The sequence below is a fragment of the Cavia porcellus genome, unplaced genomic scaffold (genome assembly GCF_034190915.1).
Source record: "Cavia porcellus strain 051 isolate PalLab524CR breed Dunkin Hartley unplaced genomic scaffold, mCavPor4.1 scaffold_10, whole genome shotgun sequence".
Taxonomy (NCBI): domain Eukaryota; kingdom Metazoa; phylum Chordata; class Mammalia; order Rodentia; family Caviidae; genus Cavia; species Cavia porcellus.
Genome location: NW_026947493.1, coordinates 35,257,754 through 35,277,564, shown reverse-complemented (window position 1 = coordinate 35,277,564; position 19,811 = coordinate 35,257,754). Strand labels below are relative to the sequence as shown.

At 37.8% G+C, this 19,811-nt stretch overlaps 1 protein-coding gene across 6 annotated transcripts in view; it reads right to left on the bottom strand.

Annotated features, from left to right (window-relative positions):
- Positions 1-19,811, bottom strand: part of Cacna2d3 (calcium voltage-gated channel auxiliary subunit alpha2delta 3) — an 839,385-nt gene that overhangs the window by 50,474 nt on the left and 769,100 nt on the right. For all 6 annotated transcript variants that reach the window (XR_010050128.1, XM_063257292.1, XM_063257291.1 and 3 more), the window contains one exon: positions 17,097-17,208. Coding sequence is in view for 5 of the 6 variants with exons in the window: in XM_063257292.1 (XP_063113362.1) it covers positions 17,097-17,208 (112 nt within the window). In the remaining variant the exon portion in view is untranslated. The remainder of the gene's footprint in view (positions 1-17,096; positions 17,209-19,811) is intronic.

The window sequence follows — 19,811 nt, the reverse complement described above, 5'->3', positions numbered from 1 at the left end:
ATGTATGAGGCATATAGAACTCCGGCCACCTACAATCAAAAAAGAACTACACCCAGGCATATAATAATCAAGATTCCAGAAATCCAATATAAGAACAGAATATTAAAAGCTGTCAGAGACAAGAAACAGAGCACTTACAAGGGAACACCCATCAGAATTACAGCAGACTTCTTGGCACAAACCATCAAATCTCAAAGAGCGTGGGGCAAAATAATCCAAGCCTTGAAAGACAATAACCTCCAGCCAACATTGACATATCCTGCACAACTGTCCCTAGAAATTAATGGAGAAACAAGGCGCTTTCAAAATAAAGAGGAACTGGGGGAATTCGTGACCACCAATCCAACTCTACAAAGAATACTGCAGGACATTCTAAAGAAAGAGAAAAATACCAAGATTCCAGAAACAGTGGCAGAGGGGCCATAATGAATGGAGCAGAAAGCGAAATGAAGAAGACAAACAGACAACTAATGACAGAAAAAGAGCACAACAGAAATGAGGCAAAGAAGGTTGGATATACTTTCTAATATAGATGGCTATATACACTAACTTAAGAAAAAAAAGAGAGAATTGCAGGCAGAGTGGATCAAGAGGTAGGGTCTACAGAGAGGCTCTTTATAGGAAATATAATTAGCCTGAAGAAGGTTATTTGGACCAAAATCAAATATGAGAAAACGGAACTCGATGTGATAGGGAACCAGAGAGTAATAGGGGTAACTAGACCGTATTTATGGATAGGTTGGACAGGCTTTAATAAATGAAGAAATATAACTAGAAATCCAGCCCAAGAGTGAGAAAGTTCAGAAACACTTAGGTAAATAGCAGGTTGCCCCCTCAGTACAAAACCATGAGCATTGGGAAGACCCAAAAATACACAGTTCATTCTGGGGGAGTAAAGGTGAGGAATAGTCTTAAAAAAAAAACAGCAGAAGATATAGCTAATAGTGTATCAGAAATTAAAACCCCTATTACTCACACCACTCCGCTTGGTTGGAACTTGTTCTGTCCTAGTTTGTATACAAGCACTGGATCTGAGGGCACAGACAGCTGTCCCAAAGATATCAGGACATAGCACAGTGGTCATCTTTAATTTCCTATTAACTCAATCAGGATTCCTGTATGACTTATACTGTTGTATCATGACTGATCTTAGTTAAATCTGACTTGTTTTATTGCTGCTTATTATTGACAGATTTTATTCAAAACTGTTAGGTTGCTGGTATCAAGCTGAGGAGTATAGACAACTATACTGAAAATGATTCTGATTTGATTACTACCTGTTTTTGTAGCTCTACACTATCTACAAAGTTGTATTTCTGTTAATTCTGTTATGTACTGATATGTTCAATTATACTTTATCTGATGAGATAGCCAATTCTGTTGATAACAAGAAACAGCATAGTGACCACGGTAGAATTCCTTTAACAGCAGTTTTATATGTCTTTTTTAGTTTTATATATCTATAGGAGAATGTTTAGTTCTGTATGGCTTTGTTCTGTTTTTCCCTCTAATATAAAAAGGATAGAAATACATGTTAAGACTCATGCTTGCATAAAACCTATAAACAGTTTATGAGAACTGATCTTATCACACATGATGAAATGAACAAATACTTTGAAGGAAAGGAAGGGGCACTGCAGTACCCAGTGCTGATTCCAGAGTGTCATGATGTGAAATCCAGCAATATTATTAATCTTTGTTCAGAAGGATTTTAATCTAATAGGTTTTGTTAGGTCTCAACATAAATGAAGATGTGGATAAATGTGTACATATCTAAGTGTATAGGATTGATAGCCATATTACTTAGTTTTTGTTGGATAGTTGAACAGAACTGTTTGCAGTCTCCCTGGTTGAATTCCCATTTACATGTTCCACTTTTGTATCTTGAACAACTATTTGTGGGGGGGACAATATATATACATCAATTAGTGATTTATTACTGTTTATTTCTTTTCTTTGAAAGTATGTACTATTTCTGACGTTTTCTACTTTGTTTTGTCTCAGTCAAGTTTCCTGAGTACTACTTTATATATAATACTAGAAATATAGGAGCTGACATGATGTGTCCCCATCTACCGGGAATTTAGAATGAAATCTCCTTGCTATGGAGCAGCAGTGAAATGCAGGAGTTGAAGTGTTTTTATATAACTACTAACACTCACATCAACCTCCTGTACGCACTGTGGCATCTTCATTTTATAGGTGAGCACATGGCATTAAGTGGTAAGTCACTTACTGAAAAGAGGCACCAATCAGGAAGTGATGGCATGAGGAACCCTAACCAGGTCTTCATGACTTTACCTCAGCTGACTTGGTGGAGAAGGTGACAAGAGATGATCAATAGTATTAGAGTGAGTGCTGGAAAGAACCCCCAGATACAGCTAATCGAGACTGCCATGAAACTGGTATTCACATGCTTTATGGTTCTGGTCACATGAGGTATTTCTACATTTCTTCCTATAGATTACGTCAATCATGGAACTATCAGTTTCTGAGGCAAACCCTGATGTCAAGACAAGTTCAATCCAACATGTGGCAACACAGGATGACCATGTACTCTGACAGAGATGCACTGCACTGGATACTAGTGAGAATACTCTACAACTTTCAGCACCAAGAGAGGTGGACCTAATCCAACACTAGCACTTTGTTCTGTTACATGGTCTCCTTACCCCTTAGAGCCTCCGGAGTCTCCTGGGTGAAACATAGATGAAATGAAAAATAAACATGGAAATGGGTAAGCATGTCTTGGCAGAAAATTGGCAGCCAGTAAACTGCCATTACAAAGGAATTCTCAGAGGATAAGTCATGAAATAATCCAGCATTTTGGGGAAATCTACATCAGTAGAAATGTAACAATTTATGAAGTATGTGCTTCAATTTTAAGATCAGCCTAGCAGTATTTTGTTTGAGAATCATGTGATATAATCAGAGTCTAGTCCAGTGATTTTGCTCATCTCCTTGTGACTGTGGTCATCTACATCTGTGACTGCTCTGGCTCATAGATGAATCTGGTTCACCTGGTGCCCTTTCCATTTACCTTCCAAATGCTTATTATTGACAGATTTTATTCAAAACTGTTAGGTTGCTGGTATCAAGCTGAGGATTACCCAGTGGTTGATGTCTTTGTTAAGGTTCTTAGACATCTTCCTCAGCATAAAGTTTTACTGAAATTAATACTTCTCTCCATACTCAGCTGCCAAGGAGTCTTCATGTCAAAATCATGAGAGTCCTTAGGAAGGTGGAACTGGAGGTCACTTGAAGCAAAAGAAAAATTCAAGTTCCAAAAGAAAGCTGATCATTAAAAATGAATTCCCCTCTTGAGTATGTAGAATGTCCCTTGAAATAGTGGTGTGTGTCTAGAAATTGTGTGTCTATAGTCTGTGTGCTCCATTTCCAAACAACATTTTTGTTTTGATCCTTAAAGCTCCTTTAATGTATCAGATGGGTTTTTAATACCCATAGGAATATATAAAGCCTTTCCAAGCTAAACAAATGGAGAGCAAACTGGAGAGGTAATAAACATGTATCTATAGGGCTCTGGCAAATTGCTAAGCCACTTCAGGTGGATTCCAGTCCTAGGCAGACCAAGGGAGGAACAGACTGCTCTTTGAGGTAGGGATGGCAGGAGTCAGTACAAACCACCATCAAGATGGAGACAATGCACTGCAGAAATGCAGTCTGCAAACCTCAGTAGTGTGGACCCAGCCCGAGCTCCGCCATTCCACATGCAAATAAACATTCTAAAAATATTCCTTGGCTCTGCTGCTCTCCTACCCTCCAGCATGGAAGAGGAAAACTTCACTGTGCTCTGAGCCTGGCCAAACTTAAATGTGCCCCCCACCCTCTTTCCCACACATTAAGAAATGCACAAATGGGAAGCTGTTTGTGAGGCTAATTCATGTCAGGTAGGGACCTGCCTAGTCATTATGGACATGTGCCCTTTTTATTTTGCATCATGAACTCAGGAGGGAAAACAGTAATTTACAACATTTCCTGTAGTAAAAACCTGTGCAAACACTGCTTATCAAAGAGCAGGTAAAGATAGCAACACCTACACAACAACATCAATAGTCTCCGCATCCACAAGGTTGTAATCATCTGGAAATAGGGCATATTTTGTTCCTTGAGCATCTGAGGAAGAAAATCAGTGAAGCCCTGTCCTCAAGAACATGATTCACTGAACTGAAATTCAGAAAGATCCGTGGAAAAATCACCCAGAAGTTTTGATCCCAAGTGGTAGAACACTTTGGAACACATTTTCATCTTCTGGCAATAGTTCAAGCATTCAAAATAAAGGTCCCAAGATAAGCATTACCTCCTCTTCCCCTTTTTGGAAAGTTTAAAGCCAAGACGTTTTTAGCAAGCACAGACATATAGCACTAACGAGGTTATTCATTGTGAGTGAGCGCGGACTTACTCACTCTTGGCCCCGAGCCTGTGGTAGGAAAAGAAGGCGGACTTTACTCAGGGGCTGAGCAGCGCAGCTTCAGTGCTAGATGACACATTGTTGAAAGCCTTTTGGATCTGGTAAGAGTCACGTTTTAAATCTCTTGTGATAGAAGGACGTCACTTTTAGGATCTAGAAGTTCCCCCAACCTGGTTTCTGAGACAGAGGGCAGGAGGCAGCAGGAAATCACAAGGTTCTCCTTCTGGACGGGAAGCTGAGTTTTCTCTGCTGCCCTCTGGATGTGACTGTGCCCAGTTCTGAGAGAGCAACTATTTGACTTGAGCACTCAGTAGTTCTGATTCTTACTACCCAGAGTGACGAAGTGTAAGGGTGCAAGCAGGAGCGAGCCCTGAGGAATGGAGTGGAGAATTTCACGGCTGCTGCTCTCCCCCTGGAGTGCAAAGTAGGCTCATTTAGAAATGAAAGCCCACTTTAAAAGGCCACTGATTATTTCATGGAAAGCAAATCACATTTATTTACTCACTTTAAGATCAAATACAGTAGTTTGGCAAGACTCTATAGGGCAGGAGATACAAAATATTTCAACAAATTAGTGTATGTTTGCAAATTAAGTGGTTAAAAACTGCTACATTTTAACGCCTGCAAATTACATTATTCATGACACTAATGTACTCCCACTGGCAAAGTCTGTATCTAATTTAGGTAATGATCACTATTAAATATGTGCAGTCTCAAATTCAGAATTCTAAACTTTTATGAACCAAGGGCTCAAGTAGACCCAGGAGGAGGCAAAATTCCAAGAGCTACTTCTGTAGGACAGTCTTGTCAGCGCAAAACCCTGACCATCTACTTTTCTCAAGTAAAACTATGAATTTTTGCCTTTTGGGTTGAAAAATCTGGAAGAGGAAACTGACTGGGGTTCGGTGATTTTTCCTGCATACCTGCAAGCATAGAATGGATAGGTGGATTGGGTTCCATAAACATAGCTCCCTTCTAGACTCTTAGTAAACAAGAGGTGCATATTTTTTAAACACACATGTAGATCCCAGGAAGAAATAATAATAATTATTATTATGTCCCTTGTGTAGATAAGCAAATTGAGGTTCAGTTTGTTATTTAAATAACTGGTTAGGATCTTTACGCTAATGTGATGGCCCATAGCTGTGCATGGTGATGCATGCCTATAATACCAGCACTCTGGGAGCTAAGGCTGGAGGATTGCTAATTCAAGCCATCCTGGGTAGTGTAGCAACTTAGGGAGACCCTGTCTCAAATCTTTTAAAAAATGTATTTTTTTAAAAGGGCTGGGGAAGCCGAGCATGGTGGTGCACACTTGTAATCCCAGCACTCAGGAGTTCAAGTCAGGAAGCTCACTGGGGTTCAAGGCCCATCTGAGCTACAAAGTGAGTTCAAGGCTAGCCTGAACTGCATGGTAGAATCCTGTCCTTAAAAAGGTGAGGTGGGAGACTGGGAATGTAGTTCAGTACAAAAGCCCTGGACTTCAACTCCCAGTACTGAAAAACTAAAAATAAACAAAATTTTAAAAAGTGGTGGCCCAATTTTACTTCATCCTAGAGACCAACTCCAGCCTTTATTCAAGGAAAATGCCATGTCTTTGTTGTGTGATGGATCCACTATGCAGATTGTTCTCAGAAGGCGCCCTCGGTAGGAACACCTGCAGAACTCTCACTGAGAAAGGCCCATGACTCCTGGTTCATTGGCCACCCAGTGTGAGACCTTAACAGGAAATTAGAGTCCTTTGTAAGAAAATAGAATCCCTGAACTATGGTTCTCTAAGCTGCAACCCCGAAACATGTCAACACAGTTTCGAGACCAATTACTTTCTTCAGTTGGGTGGGTAAATGAAAGGCGTGTGGGGAGAAGTGATGAGAGAGAAGTGTAGCCACAGCTTTGGGGCTTCCGCGGAGATGAGCAAAGCCTGCATACATAGCCCAAAGTGAAACCAATGGCAACATGACTCTTATGAAAAGTGACAAGTGATACCACCAGAAAGAAGAAAAAACACACTCCAAAACAAACAGAAAAATTAATTTACCTTAGAAATTATCTTGCCGGCGTTGAAATATGATAAGACTTTTAAAGCCCTATACTTGACATGTGACATGTGTTTAAAATTTTATTTTTGATTAATTATTTCTAACTGCCTATAGGTATTTAACTTTGCAACTGATGCTTCTTCCAAGGAAATCTTTGTGGTTCCCTTTCTCAGGAAATGGGGGAGGGGAGAGGTTATCAAGAGGTAAAGCAACATACTGGAAAACAGTAACACATTACATTTCTTAAGACATCCACTTTTGTAAACTTGTTGACAGTCACAAATGCCCAGAAAATATGGGCTGAGTTGTTTTCGATTGCTGTTTGAATAACAGATTAATTTAATAATCAGTGGGGTATTGAATGACAAAAATTATTGGTTAGAGCAGCCAAACCACCAACCCTAATGACATTCTTATGTAAATTCTTATTTTCTTCTAGGCTCCTGCATTCTTAATAAACCCTATATTTTTGCAAATCCTTTTAAAAACATCACATACTGCCCTCTGTGCTATAATACATAACATGTCTGTCTATGCTATAGACAGATAAATGTACAGTTCTGAAGTTGCCAACTTGAAAGTTTCTATTTAAAGTGACTGAGTCACCTCTAGATGTGTTTTCCATATAAAATCACCCTGTGATTTTGGAAACAGAACACAGAAATGGAGTCAGGAGTAGACAGTCTTCAAAGATCTCTGAAGACCAAAATGATTTCTACTATCTGGCTAGAATCACCTGACATGGCCTCCTGAGACTCAGCAAAATTTTTAGACATGAGAGTCATTTGATCTCTTTTAAGAGATGGGCAGATTGTTAATGACAGCCCAAGAGCAGACAGCAGCTGAGGGTGTTCCCGTGGGAAGTGCACAGCTCTTGGGGACTGTGGCTCTACGGCTTGCCATAGCTTGTGGAGAAGAGTAATCGCTGCCTTGAAACTGGCTTTCATGGACACAGTCTTGCATGTTCCATTGTGGAAGGCGAGATGTTTTTCTATGAAAAAGATCTTAGTGCGTAATTTCTGAAATACTATAATTTTCACCAAACTCAGTTTCCAGCTCACTACTGGCCAAATGCTATAGAAGTGTGTTATTTTTGAATGTCATTACTCCTGACCTGAAGCTGCCTACTCAAATTTGACCAAAAAAATAGTAATAATCTTAAAGGAATGCAAGCTGGAAAAGGTCATGCAGGTATAGCTCATTCAGGCTGGAACCAGAGCAAGCAGTGCTAGCCATTTAGGAGATATCTTTCTGGATTTCAAGGATCTTTGAAGACTGGTTGCTCCTGACTGTGTTCCTGTAGCCTCTTTCCAGAATCACTAGATGGTTTATATGGAAAACACAGTTAGAGGTGACACAGTTCCTCTTAATACAAACATTTAAATTGGCAACCTTAAAAGTGAACATTTATTGGTCTACAGTACAGACATTATTTAGATGCAAAGCACACATGCAGATTTGGTCTCTGGTTGCCATCAGTCATGCTGACCATTGTTCTGAACTATCTGTGGGCTATCCAGAAAAGGAAGTCAACAAAAGTCACATGACATCATTAGCCTTAATATGTTATATTTCAAGAATGCAAAACCCCCAGAAGATGTAAAGTGAAATCTTCACAAACAGTTCAATACTCAAATGTATATTCTAATTCATTCAAGTTCATAAATTGGAGCAGAGAGAAAGGGAAATGCACAAGATAAAAAGGGCTCAGTTTTTCAAAAACTATGTTTACAAGACTACTTTTATGTTGTGTGGCATTGTGCCACCATTTCTTAACCTTCACAGAGACTGCGGGTTGGAAATATAGTCATGAATTCATGTCTCATTCAACTGGTGACCTAATCAAATATGTTGATTTCTAATTACTAAAAAGAGGAGAAACAGAGGAGCTTTGTGCTCTCTCTGGGTGACTGAATGCACCCGGCTGTTGTGGTAAACAGCCTAATGGCTCAGTGGCTTCTGTGTTAAGCACCCACCAGTCTCACTGCTCTTTCTGTCATCTCTCCTATTATCTGGAATCTGGTGGTTTTGTTCTGCTTTCCTAAAAACCTTTCTGTTGTTTTATACTGGTCTCAGGCTAGCATCTGAGGTCCTTTGAGCACCAGTTCTTTTTGACAAGACCAAAGGACCACACCATTTATGCTTTGTTCATTCCTGATCACCTTATTTACCTCTCCTCATCCCCAGTTTACATTCCAGCTTCCTAGAATTTCCAGTGATTTGTGGGACAGACCACAGGTCCCTCAGCCTGCTCTTCCCTGGGGCAGGTACCGTCCTTGCTAACTCTCGTCCTCCATCCTGGGAGCCTTTCTTGTTCACTGGCCTCGCCTCTGTGCTTCTGCGTGCCATTCCCTCTTCAGCCAGTCTTAAGCACCAAGTGCTGCAACTATTTGGCTCTGTCTGTAACTGGCTTGAGGGGAGGAATTGCGGAGTCTCATTCATGCTGTTTCTTCAAAGTGTACCCCAGTGTCGATGACATAATGGTCAAACAAGGAAGCCCTGAGCTAGTTTTACATTTGCCCTATTTTGTTTTCAGAGCTAATTCATTAGAAATCTTTGAAGGTATCAAGGTTGGTATCATTTAATGGTTATTTCATAAATTAGAGGTGTAAAACAAACAAAAACCAATCTTCAATGTTAGAAATGAAAGTAGCTATTTTGGGGAAGTGGCTCAGGTAGGAAGCAGCTGAAAACATGCAAAGTTCTCTCTTTTTAACCTGAGTGCTGACTACATACATATGTTCATTCTGCTGAAAACTTAAGGCTTGAATGCTTTTCTACATATGTTACATTTCAATCAAAAGTTTACTATACAGAAAAAAAACCCTGTATTTCTTCTATTCTTTTTGTCACCAGAGCCCATAGTCTGTTCTTTTTGGTACTGGGGAGTAAATTCAGAAACTTCACAGTGAATTATATACTTAGCCTATTTTTAATGTTTACTCTGAGATGGACCAGTTAAGTTGCCCAGGTTGGGCTTGAATTTGAGATCCTGCTACTTCACCTCCTGGAGGGCTGGGATTACAGGTGCATTCTACTGCACTTGGTTTTCTCAAGTCTTCATTGTTTTGCCTCTGTAACCTTTGACTGAGCTATTGAATGGCAGCCTTGAAATTCAAGGTTTACAAGAAAAATCCTCTAAAACCACCAGTAAACTGTAGCACTCTGACTTAAATCCCCAATCTCCTGGGAGTCGCCAAATCAGCACAGTTTCAAAATCTAACACAGTAGTCAGGACTGCTGTGAATAGCTTCAGTTTTAACTTTAAATCTCACCCATTTTTGCATTTCTGGAAGTACCAGCAGGATTTCTGAAACAAGGCAGGAATGCAATGATGTCCTATTTCTATTCAATGATAGGTAGTTATATATTTGGTTTCTTTAGGCCACTTAATCAAACTGCATCTTTGAGTTCTAATTATGAGTCTATAAGGAAAAATATTATTTGTCCTAATAGCTTCCAGTTGGAGTTCTATTTGTTTTCTCATAAACAATGAAAATCAGAATCTTAGCTTGCTCTACTAGATATGACTGCTTATCATTTGGTACAAGATAACAGTGCATGTAGTTCTGATGGCTGGGTACAGTATCCTTTGCTCAAAAAGATTCTCAGTCATTATAAAACTGGTGATATCCACTTCAAAAAAATCACAGAATTATAAATTGTTGACAATAGTGAAATCTTACATGATCTGTGATAATCTGGTATGATATTTTTTCCCATGGAGAATTCTGCAGTAGTACAATGATATTAGATTATGAAAGGGAAACTCGCTTTTCAATGGAATGATTTTCAGGATTTCTGGTAAATGGGTAGTACTATGCATTTCAGTCCATTGGAACTGCTTAACAAAATACCTCAGGCTGGGTAATTTAGGAATAGCAGAAGTGCATGGCTTACAAATCTGGTTGCTGAGGAGTTCAAGATCAAGGCACTAGCAGATGCAGTGTCTAGAGAGGGCTCACCCTGCTTTGTAGATGTCACTTTCTAGTTTGGTCCTCAGGGGCCACATAGGTTCCTTCAAACTTGTTTTAAATGGCACTGATCCTACCCACTGAGGCTCTCTTAGGGCCCTGCCTCCTAATACCATCACACTGGGGATTAGGTTTGGATACCTGAATTTTGAAAAAAACATAAAATTTCAGACCATAGCATATACATGGATTAAATTTGGCCATTTACTTTGTACTCTATTCTGGACATTTCACTAAATTTACAACATAAATTTTCTCATTTAATTCTTACAATAAACCCATGGCATGCTATTAGTGGTTCCCTAATAATCCAGGGAGAAGCTGAGTTTTAGAGCATTAAATTTCTCATCCATGGCCACAAAACAATTAGTAAGTTAAGACTCATACTCTGAACCCTGCCCTTTCAAAATCCCTGAACTAAACCACTCTACCTTTGTGCTTTCTTGTGGCAGCCTTAAAATTTCCCCTTTGGAAGAGGACACAATGACATGACAGATGAGGCAGATAAGAAGCTGTCTTCCTCAAAATACTCAGACATACTGCAAAAAACAGTAAACAAAATAATACAAAAGTACTTACAGGACAAAAAAGCACTGAACATCAACTTTACAGTCTTAGCCAAGTGTGAAAAGCTGATAATCTGGCACTCTCTGAGGCTCTGAGCAGGAAAAATAATACTGCCCATGAGAAATCAAACTTTAAGCCTAAACTACATGCTGCTTAGGGAAAATATTTACTATAATTATATGGTGCACAAAACCCTAAATATAAAAACTTACATAACAATTACTCCCAGGCAGTCAGTCCTAATAGGATATGCAAGAAAAGCCTGGGTAAAAATCTACTGAGAAGAGAAATTGGAGAGTCATTCTGTTGGCAAATAGTAAGTAAAAGTAAAGATCAGCTCATAGTTAAAAAAAAAATTATGTGAGCAAATAATCTATCATACCAGAAAGCAGACAGAAAGAAAGCTGATTGGTACCTCCTTTATACAAACGATTAGAACAATCACAAAGATCTTTTTATTTTACTACAAAATGCCTACAAAGACTCTATAAAAGCACATATTTTTAATAGAAGCAAATAAGATTTTTGGAAAGTCAACCATATTAGTAATTCAATGGATTTTTACAGTAGCAGACCCTAAAAAAAGGAAATCAGTGAATTGAAATATTAAAGGTATTATAGAGAATAAAGCACATAAAGAAATAGAAATGAATTTTTATCTAATCACTTTAGTGGAGCTTCAGAACATTACAAAGAGAGTAAGCACTTCAAAAGTCATCAGAAAAAGGGAAAAAGCTAGACTTCTTACAAAGATACAAAGTTGAAAGCCAGAAGACAGGGAATGTTATTTTCAAAATATCCCAATTTAGAGAATGTTGAGTTAAATTATTACTGATATCCTAAACTAAAGAAGGCATTTTGGACAAAGAATGAGAGAATTTGTCATTCCTCAATCATATAGTAATGTTTACATTACCATAAGACAGAAATTAATGTTTTTTCTTTTTTTTAGACCAATGGTGAATGCATAGACTGGTGACAATGCAGGTAAACATGCAATTTACTATAACCAGCAACAGCAATAATAAATTACTTAGTGAATTACAAACATAATAGAAATGAAATTTTGGGAAGTGTTACATGAAATAGATGGGAGGAAATCCTAGTTAGAAAATTCTAGGTTTTTGTTTGCTCTGGAGGAGGACCGGAACCTTAACCACCAAAAACATGAAAAGAGGCTTAAAGGCTGCTAATGAAAGCAGAGTGTATGTTTTTCATACTAGGAGGAAGAAAAGAAGTACAGAAAACTCAATGCATATCTAGAGGCAAAGAAAGAAAAAAAAAAAACAAATAGAAAACACATCGAATCAGAGTGAAAATAAATCCAAATTTATCAGTAAGCAAAACAAATTTTGAAAGATTAAGTATAGAAGATGATATAAATAATAAAAATTTCTAATCAGCTATATCCTCTTTATGAAGCAAAATCGTAATGCAAAAATGATTTTTAAAAAAGGGATTGAAAATAGAGAGAAGGGAGAAATATGTCTAGGAAATGTGATCAAAAGATGAGCCTCTGTACCTATGCTATTAGAAAACAAAGTAGATGCTAAAGACTACAACATTTTCATGCATAAAGAGGGTTATTATATGGTGGTAAAAGAAAGATTTATTGGAAAGCTAGAATGTTTAATAGGGATGATGATAACTTGAAAATACAGAAAGCAAAATGAATTGAATGACAAAAAGTTGAAAAATCCACCCATCTAGTAAAAGACTGACCTCTAAAACAGACCTTCTCCAAAAAAAGTAAGTGGTAACACAACTAGTATACTTGATCCTAGGGTATATACTGATTTCTATACCAAGCTGTGAGAGAAGATAACTGCTTTCAGAAACACACGCAAAGTGAGTTCCCATACATACCAGAAAATATGTTAGCCTGAACACAAGCCATTTAATTAAACATCAATAATGAAAAAGTAGTCACAAATCCCATGCATTAGGAAATCTGATACATTATTTAAACATTTACAAATTTTAAAATGGTAAAAATTAGAGAAATGTTAGAACTGATGAATAAGAAAACCCTATACATTCAATTATAGAGATACACAGTATGCAGAGAGAAATACATGCACACTGAAAAACTAAACACCAAAACAAAATGCTAAAAAATAAAAATCAAAGTAAAATTAAAAATAGAAAAAATGTATTTCTATCAGTCTGGAGAGGCATAGTGCAAGGGAAGAAGGCGGGAAAACAAAGAAAAGCATTGGTTGTTTTCTGTTAGTTGGTTCTAAATACCCTGTAATACTGTCATTCCCTTGAATGGTTTTACATGGTCTTGATATGTTTGGTGCTACAGTATATGAAGTTATACTCAAATATTTGAAGGAAAGAGACACTATGGTAACTACTGTTATGTCGGGATATCTTGTGGTGAAACACTATGTTGCTTAAATTGTTCTGTTCTGACCTGTGCTGTTGTGTTGTTATGTCCTCTTTTATCTCAATCTCTTTTTTTTTATTATATATTTTTTTAATTAAGGGAAAAATAAATTTAAAAATAGCAGATATATTATAGTAACCACTTTGATTTCCTATTAACTTGATTTGAAGCCCTGTATTGCTCTCACCATCTTGTTTTGACTGATTTTACTCTATTCTGTTTTGCTTGATAGTATCAAGTTTGAGGGTATAGGCAACTACTTTGAAGACAGTAAGATTCACTATGATTTCACTATGATGCCCATTCTGGTTTGACTATTATCTTCTTTTGAAGTCCTGTAATGTCTCCAATGTTTTGGTTTTATTGGTTTTGTTCTGTACTGTTTTGTTCAATTTTATTATAACTGATGATATAGGCATTTCTTCTAAGATAGCAAGAGGCATTATGGAAACCATTGTTGATTACCTTGTATTCTGTTTTTACATCATGTACTATGTCCATCTTTTGATTTGACTGACTCTGTTTTGTTATGTCACATTTGGTTTTATTGTCTTCCAAAAAAAGTAATAAGAACTGTGGAAGTAATAAAACCCAAAATGTACAATTGTTATTGTAAAAAAGAGAGGAAAAGAAAGTGCTCTAAAGGATATAACTGCATGTATATTTAAGTGTGTAAGATAGATAACGATATTATTGAGTTTTTGTTGGATCATTAAATAGAACTGTTGGCAGTCTCACTGTTTGAATGTCCACTTTGTGTGCTTTACTTTTGTAACTTGAACAACTATTTCTAAGATGACAATATGTAATCTATTAACTAGTGATTTCTTACTGTTTTTTTTTTTAAATTCTGTATTACTTGTACCTTTTTGGTTTTTTTTCTTTTTCTCTTTAAATAAAAATTTTTTAAAAAGCAATTAAAATTTACAAATTTAAAACAAGAAGCAATGAATCATATTTTCTTTAGAAAATTGTAAAGAATTTTGAATATTTTCACCATAAATACATAATATCTAGAGATAATTATTTGAACATCACACAATGTATACAAGTTTCAAAACACTACATGTCACCCCATAAATATGTACAATTTTTATGTATCAGTTAAATTTTTACAAAACAAAAAAGCAGCCAAAACTACAGTATTATAGCACTTTCAATTGAAAGTTCACACTAGGAATCTATGCTATAAAAACTTGAAAAGTAGGATGAAATAGCAAATATTCTAAGAAGTATAATCTTCAAAATCATTTTAAAAAGAAGTAGAAAATCCAGAGATACCTAACCAAAACACACACACACACACACACACACACACACACACACACACACACAAACGCACACACCCACACACGCACACACAAATCCCATGAATCATTGGCATTTTTGTCAGTTTAACCAAACTTATATGAAATAGATAATTCCATCTCATATGAAATGTTGCACATTTACAGAATGAGTGAAACGTCCAAGAAATTTTGTGATGATAAAATGACCTTATTAGAAAAGCCAAATAACAATACAGTACAAGAAAGGAAAAGTGTAGCTACTCTTTTTTAAGACCATGGATTAAAAGTTCACTGCATCACATGAGCAAAACAAATTAATGGTAGTATGATTTTGCATTTTTTTTTACCAAAACATCATGACAATAATGGTTTCATTCTGGAAAAACAGATGTTTTCACATTAGATAGCTTAGCTACTATTAAAAGTGCTTACAATGTATGTGACAGAGTCATGTATTTCTTAATGACAGGAATACAGTCTGAGAAATGTGTCACTAGGAGATTTCATCAAAGTGAACATCAGAGCATGTGCTTCAACTAAGGTGGCCACATCATTAAGAAACAGAACCTTATGGGGCCATCACTGCGTGGCTAAAATGCCTTGTGTGCACATTGCAGCACGTATATGTGAATACAATATGTATTTTAATGATGAAATGTGTGTGTTTCACAATTAAGTGCAATTCAGTATATATAAATTAAAATTATACAGAAACAAGCGTTGCTACTCATCTCCCTCAGAACACTCTCCCTGCTATAAACACACTTCTCAGCCTCAGCTAAGTGCTGAGCACTTTGGTGCTCAGCAGTTCTGGGCACTCTCTTCCATGACAGCCTTTGGGAGGCGTCCTGCCCACTGTCGCCCAGTGGAAAGGCAGACCTGTAAAAACGTGATGGCATGTCCTCGCCCACCTACTCATATGACCGGCATCCTGCCACTTCTGTTTCCCCAAAGTCACAATGACAATGAAAGGTAAATGTTTTCAATTGATTCATGATACCAAGGCAGCCAAGATGATGCAACTAAAGACACTCACAAAAGAGGACTTCCAGGACTGCTTCAGAAAGTAGCATGGATGGTGGGATATATGTTCGAAGTGAGGAAAAAAATTTTGAGGGATTTAATGAGTCTTTGATTGGAATATTTTTAAAGCTTCATCATAGTTTTTATCATATCTCATATGTACCAGATGATTAAATATATACATTCCATAGTTAAAAGTTTAAAAACTATAACAATCAAAAATTACTTTTATAATGTATATAATTTTTGTAAAATTCAATATGGAACCAGGTATTAGTAAACACAGCAACAAAATCTTAGAAATTTTTGTTAACAAATGGTTCACTACCAAAACCCATAGCAGTCATGAACATAAATCATAGTTATGGTTGTAGCCATGCACTGTACAATTAAAAAGAGTTAAAAGCAGCAAATTTTGAACTGTTTACATTTACAACAATCAAATCTTTACCAAACATTATGCTCCAATGAAGATGACCCAATAAAAACTGCAGGCTGATAGAACTCTAGCATGTACATGGCCCTGAGTCTGATCTCCAGTCTGATTCCACATGGAATTATTAGAAGCAATTCCTTTAAGTTGGGAATGAGTCATAACTGCCTTGTCTTATTGACAGGGCAGAGAAGAATTTATTAAGGCATTAAAAGCACAAAGTGCAAACAAAAAGAACAAGTTATGCTGTATTAAAAATACAAGTAAACTTCTGCATCAAAAATTACCCATTAAAGTGAAAAAGCATACCAAGGGAATAGGAACACACATTCACAATGCATGCAATTATAAAGAAATTGTATCCAACATATAGAAAGACCACCTGAATTAATACGAATGAACCCAAATAAATACCCAGTAGGAAATTGCCCACTAGGAATATAAAGACCAAATGCCCAATAAAATCATTAAAAGATGCTCAGCCTCAGTGGTAATTAGGGGAATGCTCATTAAACTGCTGAGAAATCATTTTCATTACAGAGGATTTGGGTTTGTAAAGGCATGCTATCTTTGGTAAGGGTACTTCAGGACCTTGTGCAGATCGCTGAAATTGCCAACTGTCAACTGAGAAAACACCCAATAGGATTTTCTGCACACATCAACAAACTGAGCTAAAGATCTATATTACAGGATGTTCTGTCACACATTTTGAACATTCACCAACCTCAGAATGATTATCAAAATCAAGTGATATTCCTTTTGGGCAGATAGAAATACATTCTCACACAAGAGGGCAGCCATGTCTTACGTCTGTCACTGTAACAGCGCATGTGCTTCCAGGCTGATTGCTTATTGGTCCATGTGGGAAAGTTCTGTGACACTGCAGGAGTGTGTGCGTGTGTGCATGTGTGTAGAGCATGGGAGCGGGAATGGAAACAGGTCTGGCTTACTTGGAGCAGTCTTCACAAGCAATGTTCCCTGTGGTCTCCTTGATGGTGCGCTCAGACACGAACGCTGGATATTCTGTATCACAAGGCTCCAAGGTCTGTTTCAGTTTCTGGGCTGCAGGGAAGGGGGAGGGAAGGACAAGAAAAGTTTAAAGATGCAATACACAGGGTCAATACTGGCAGCCCACAGCAACTCGGAATGTGCTTGGGCTTCTGCTGCTCTGTGATTTTTCTAAAAGCAGTACAAAGCATTATTTTCTAATTAGTCAAGTGATTTCATCTGCCCAGCAACTCTGTAAGTTATAATTCCTCAAGCAGTTGCGTTGGCTTGATCAGCTATCATTTATGTATCACAGAATTCCTTCTGGGACAACATCAGTCTCTGACCTCAGGCTCACTTGAACTTCACAACAACACATATGTATATCTGAATACATACATAAAATATAAGTCGACCAATACCATATTATTTAGGGTGAGACAAAGGTCACGCAGAAATTGCACAGTTTTATTATAGAAAGCAAATTGAAATATGAAATAGTAAAATACGTAATACCTTTGAAGTACAGCCATGAACCAAATCCTACTATTATAAAGTTCCCTGTCCAATAATATGCTGTGTTGGCTTGAAAGCACCAAATAACCCTGCAATGTGGAAGGGCGCACAGTAGGCACTGGGTAACGGTTTGGTGGTTGACTGAATTATGTAGATGAGTCATGTCCAGTGGACAGGATCCAAAATCCATGTCTCAGTTCTCTTTTGCTAAACTGGAGATCATAGTTTCCCTCAGAAGCTGATGTGAGATGTAAATGAAACAATACTTGTTGAATATTTGGTACCTACTTGGGACACAGTAAGTACTAAGAAAACGTCAGATAATATTAACAGCAGTAACAACAGAAACAGCACATGCATTCCAATAAGCCCATATGACATTGAAACAACAGAGACGGCTACCACAACACAGTGGATAAGGGTAAAGGCCTTGATGTAAGAGAACAAATGTCTCTTTGACTGGAGAACAAATGTCTACTGTGCTATTTTTAGCTAATCCTCAATATTCTCATCTGTAAGATGGGGATGCCAGTGCTATGCGAGCTCCTCACAGGATGTCTAGTCTTTAACTTTCTTCCAGTAAAGAATGTATAGTTTCTAATACCCAAATTCTTCACCAAGTCTATAGCTGGTGTATACAGAAAAAAGAAAAAGAAAAATATATATTTACATTCAATTCTAAAACAGGATTTTAACACAGGGATGAGTGAAATATAGTTTCTCAAGTTACATGTACCTTGTTAGATAGCAGAAGCACTGTAGGCTGCCCACCAGTGACCCTGTGGACGCTAACAGACACCAGTGTGACCGCCCACAAGACAGCTCCTCCCTAACGCTCAGATCCCTGTTGGCTGATCCAGGAGCCATGTTCTCAGCATTTCTACCTAATATAATGGTTCCTCACGTATAGGGTTTTTTTACTGAGCTTTAGTTCTTTGGATGAAACCAGAGTCTTAAAGAATAATGCACTGTAATTTTTCTTATTTAGAACAAAAGGAAGCAGACTTGTTATTCAGGTTTTCTGATCAGACATGAATTCAGGGACACTGAGGGGAGGTCACCTCTGGTAACGTCATGGGATTGTTCTGAGGGATAAATGGAGACAAGCACACTCAGCTTTTAACAGTGAGACATACACACTTTCCTACTTCGGCACACACATACGCATACACAGATCCTTCACAAATTGCTGTTGGTAGTGACTGTCACCATTGATGTCCCCAAAGCTGAGCCAATTGTTTAGTAGCTAACAGCATAAATTCTAAGGGTTGTGGATCCTGCCTCTGCTGTTTAACAACAGTGAGTTTTACAATTTTACACATGTCCTCATCTGCAAAATGGAGGTGGCAGTACCAAGGTCATGCGATTGACCCTGAATGAAAGTTTCTGGCACAGTGTGCTATCACTGCCCCGTGTCCTCTGCTACCTGTGGCACTTCCAATAGCCCTCACAGCTGTGAACTTTTTGAGACACTCCTTTTGGATTAGGAAATTGAAGCAGATAGCTGTCTCCTTGACCCCACTGGTTGTAAGATGCCAGAGCTGCTATTTTTCCAAAGGGCCAAGTTCCGAAAACCATGCTTCTTTGCCCAGTAGTGCTGCCCCATTGGAGGGTCCTTAGAGGCCTGCTAAACACACCCATGAGTCTGCAGAATGGTGTTTTCAAGCAAATACAGTGGACAAAAAAATGTGAGCGTCCCTGCGACACGCTGCCTGCCTTTCAGGTGGCTCTCGATCTCTTAGGTCCTTGTCACAACCCCAAGGGATACTTGATAGGAACCAAATTTTCCTCCCGGTTCTTTTTCAAAGCCTCTTTTCTGAGGAGGGTATGCTTGTATGATACTAAAGGATTTGTTTTCTTGTTTTGTTTTGTGTTTTTGAGACAGGGTCTTGCAATGCAGTTCAGGCTGGCCTTGTGCTCACTTTGTAGCCTAGGCTGGTCTCGAACTTGCAACGATCCTCCTGCCACAGCCTTCTGAGTGCTGGGATTACAGGAGTGTGCTGCCATGCCCAGCTTTACTACCTTTCTTTAATTTCCTGTTTCTTTCTTCCAGCTTTACTACCTTTCTTTAATTTCTATTTCTTTCTTCCTTTTGTGAGTTTCTCCTTTTAAGCTTGGAGGAGCCAAATACCAACTGCATAGTATCTGACTATAACTTGGTG